This window comes from Dreissena polymorpha, chromosome 3, assembly GCF_020536995.1.
Source record: "Dreissena polymorpha isolate Duluth1 chromosome 3, UMN_Dpol_1.0, whole genome shotgun sequence".
NCBI lineage: Eukaryota > Metazoa > Mollusca > Bivalvia > Myida > Dreissenidae > Dreissena > Dreissena polymorpha.
Genome location: NC_068357.1, coordinates 69,954,406 through 69,957,473, shown reverse-complemented (window position 1 = coordinate 69,957,473; position 3,068 = coordinate 69,954,406). Strand labels below are relative to the sequence as shown.

General features: G+C 39.4%; 1 protein-coding gene across 1 annotated transcript; it reads right to left on the bottom strand.

Moving 5' to 3' along the window:
• Positions 1-1,624: 1,624 nt before the first annotated feature.
• Positions 1,625-3,068, bottom strand: LOC127874648 (neuronal acetylcholine receptor subunit alpha-7-like). The gene has a single exon (XM_052419122.1). The coding sequence runs from the start codon at positions 3,028-3,030 to the stop codon at positions 1,687-1,689; it is 1,344 nt and encodes a 447-aa protein (XP_052275082.1). The 5' UTR covers positions 3,031-3,068; the 3' UTR covers positions 1,625-1,686.

The following is a 3,068-nucleotide window of genomic DNA, read 5'->3' as shown; positions in this document are numbered from 1 at the left end:
ATCAAATCTGCGATGCTGAATCGAAATCGGGGTGCAATAATTATTAATGTTGGATCATGATTATTATTTATAACAGGAACGTCAGGCTTATTTACATCGGTTATCATAATGTCTGACATGCCAAGGTCTTCAATAGCATAACGAACGAACTGTTTCATATGATATGTAAACGCGTGGCGTTTACTTTATTAGTATCCGACACTGGGGATACCAATGTCGTATTCTTCGATTTCGTTTCCCATAATCACTGCTGATTTAGACGACTGCTGATTTGTACGACGACAACTTCAACATCGAGTCCGACTGGCCCAACATTATTCTCACTTACATGGAAATTAACTAAAGAGTGATAACTGTACATTGAACGGTCTTTGATTTAACCAATTATGCGAAGTATTGTGTTCTTCACAAACTTAAAACACTATTAACGCTATATAATATACATAATAAGTGAAACATAAACCCTTTTAGAATATGTAATTATTTTATTAATGCAATGATAATATTGTATTTGTTCGCTTTTATAACATTTTTCAAATATGTTATACAGTATTATAAGTACAAAATATGTATAAGTCAGTTTGTATTATACCTTTAATATTTTGTTCACATAAATATACATTGCATTTCCAAAGAAAACAAACAGCAAAATGATTTACGGTTCAGTGCATGTTAAAAAGGTATATTTAAACATATATTTATGACAAAAATATCACAGTAAAAAATCTCTCTATTATAGTTTACTTTCTAAAATCAAATCATTTTAGTTTCTCACAAAATAACACGGGCATAATTAATAAATATTTGAATTGAGGCTCCGTTTTGAGTTGACCCGGAGTGTGCCCCGGCACTCTAACTAATTTACTTACAAGACTTACAAAAATGTGAAGCATTTTCAATTATAGGTTAGCGAGCAATGAACAGGGTAGCCAGGCTGTTCCCACTTTTATATACGAAATCCTGGCCTTTAACTTGTATTTGTTTAAATACTATTCAGGTAGCAAACAAACCGATATCAAGATAAAATGCTTTTATAACGCACTTGTATACCAAACAAAATGTACCGGTGAATCGTGTAATTTACATATTTTAGAGAAACAGTTAAGTTACTATAATGTGTCTTCGAAACCAGCTAAAGCAACAACAGAAAAGTGTAATGTATGCTTTAGAAAGTTAATGAATTGTTTAAAGAACGAACATCAAAACTCAATTCAATGGCATAGATATACAATTAAGTTAAGAATACGTTGAACCACACAGAACTGTTATCAGTGAAAGGTATTCATGGAGATGTACTACATTTTAGCCGCAAGAAATTGTTGATGTGGTAATTGATGTGTACCTAGTGAGTGTCACCGATTGTATTGCTATTCCCTTTCGTGTCATAATGTTTGATATGAGCGACGCTCTGTGAAAAAGATGGTTTAATACATGTGCGTCAAGTGTCGTCCCAGATAAGCCTGTGCAGTCTGCACAGGCTTATCAGGGACGACACTTTCCGCCTAAACTAGTTTTTTTTCTAAAAAGAGACTTTCTTCAAACGAAAAATATCATAACAGCGGAAAGTGTCGTCCCTGATAAGCCTGTGCGGACTGCACAAGCTTATATATATCTCTGACGACACTTAAGGTACATGCATTAAACCTCCTTTCACAACGCACGACCCATATGTTTTGCATAACTCTTTCATAGACTTACATTGTGATAAATGATTATCAAAAAGCACAGCGTGTCTGTTATTAAAAGAAGAATGAAAAACAGGAAAAATACTTTATCCAAGGCAATGCTCACTTCTGCCCATGTGATTTCCAAGACTGAGCTATCACTGTCGTCCGTTTCTTTCTTCTGAAGGGGTTTGTCCTCGGGACGATCTGAAGGCAGAGTCCCGTAACTATGTGTAGGTCGGTACAGTATTACACCACGATTAGTGTGGCTCGAATACGGGATTGAATGCATGCCGTGGGAAGATCTATGGGAAGCGTTTTCTGGCCGAGCAAACTTGATTTTGTCACTGCGATTAGTCCTATCCGCACTCTCTGACCCGGTCCGCCGAACATAGTAGCACTCTAAACACATAGCGATGGCCCTCCACGCGCCTCCCGGCTGTTGCTTTTCACTTCTGTGGTACACGTGCAAGCTGCATATGACGGAAAGTGTGATGGCGGCGCTGATGGCGAGCACCGACACCAGATAGTAGCTGAACAGCGACATCGGATTCGAGTTTTTCGGAAGGTTGTCTCCAACAAGCGTCAGGAAAACCGCAATAGACAGCAGCACCGTAAGGCAAAAGGAGATGCGCTCCCCGCACTCTGTAGGGATCAGAAAGACCAGGATATTCAGCGCGGACATAATTATCAATGGAAGTATCACATTCACTATCGCAAATCGGGGCTTTCTCTCTAACACGACATTGAACCTAACCATGAAGCTGTAAAGCTCTGATGTAACGCTTGTGTCCATGAGATCCCAGGCGCCATTAGGCGAGTAGTAGGTCAATTGAACTTTGTGATATATTGGATATAGAATCATCTTATCGACACCGTAGTTTGCCGGCATGAAGTCAAGGCTGCATGTTTGCGTATCCCAGGGATAGAAAGTGACGTCGACGTCGCACGATGATGTAAACACGTTGGCTATAACATACAAGCACCACCCTGACGCATTGACTCTCACTGTATGCCAGTCCTCAGACAAACGTTCATTTTTATTAACAACATTCGTAAGCATCAATTGCGGAGCCCAAATCTTGCTGACGTCAATATAGAGATTATCAATACCGCCGTAGTCCTTCGGGTCCCAAACCAGTCGCTCATCATTCCATGCGAGATACAATAGCGCAGTAAATGATATTTTCTCTTCGACTTCGTTAAAATCTTGAATAGAGACGATATCCAACCCAGGTACTACTATGACCTGTTTCGACTGATTCAACACAGGCCTGAACATTTTGCTGTAACCCACCATTAAGTTACTGAATAAACGTTCAACGTCCGTGATCGACTGAGCGTGCACCCCGTTGAATGACGTCATAAACACGGTAAGAGAAGCCGCCAGAGCAAACCAGATTT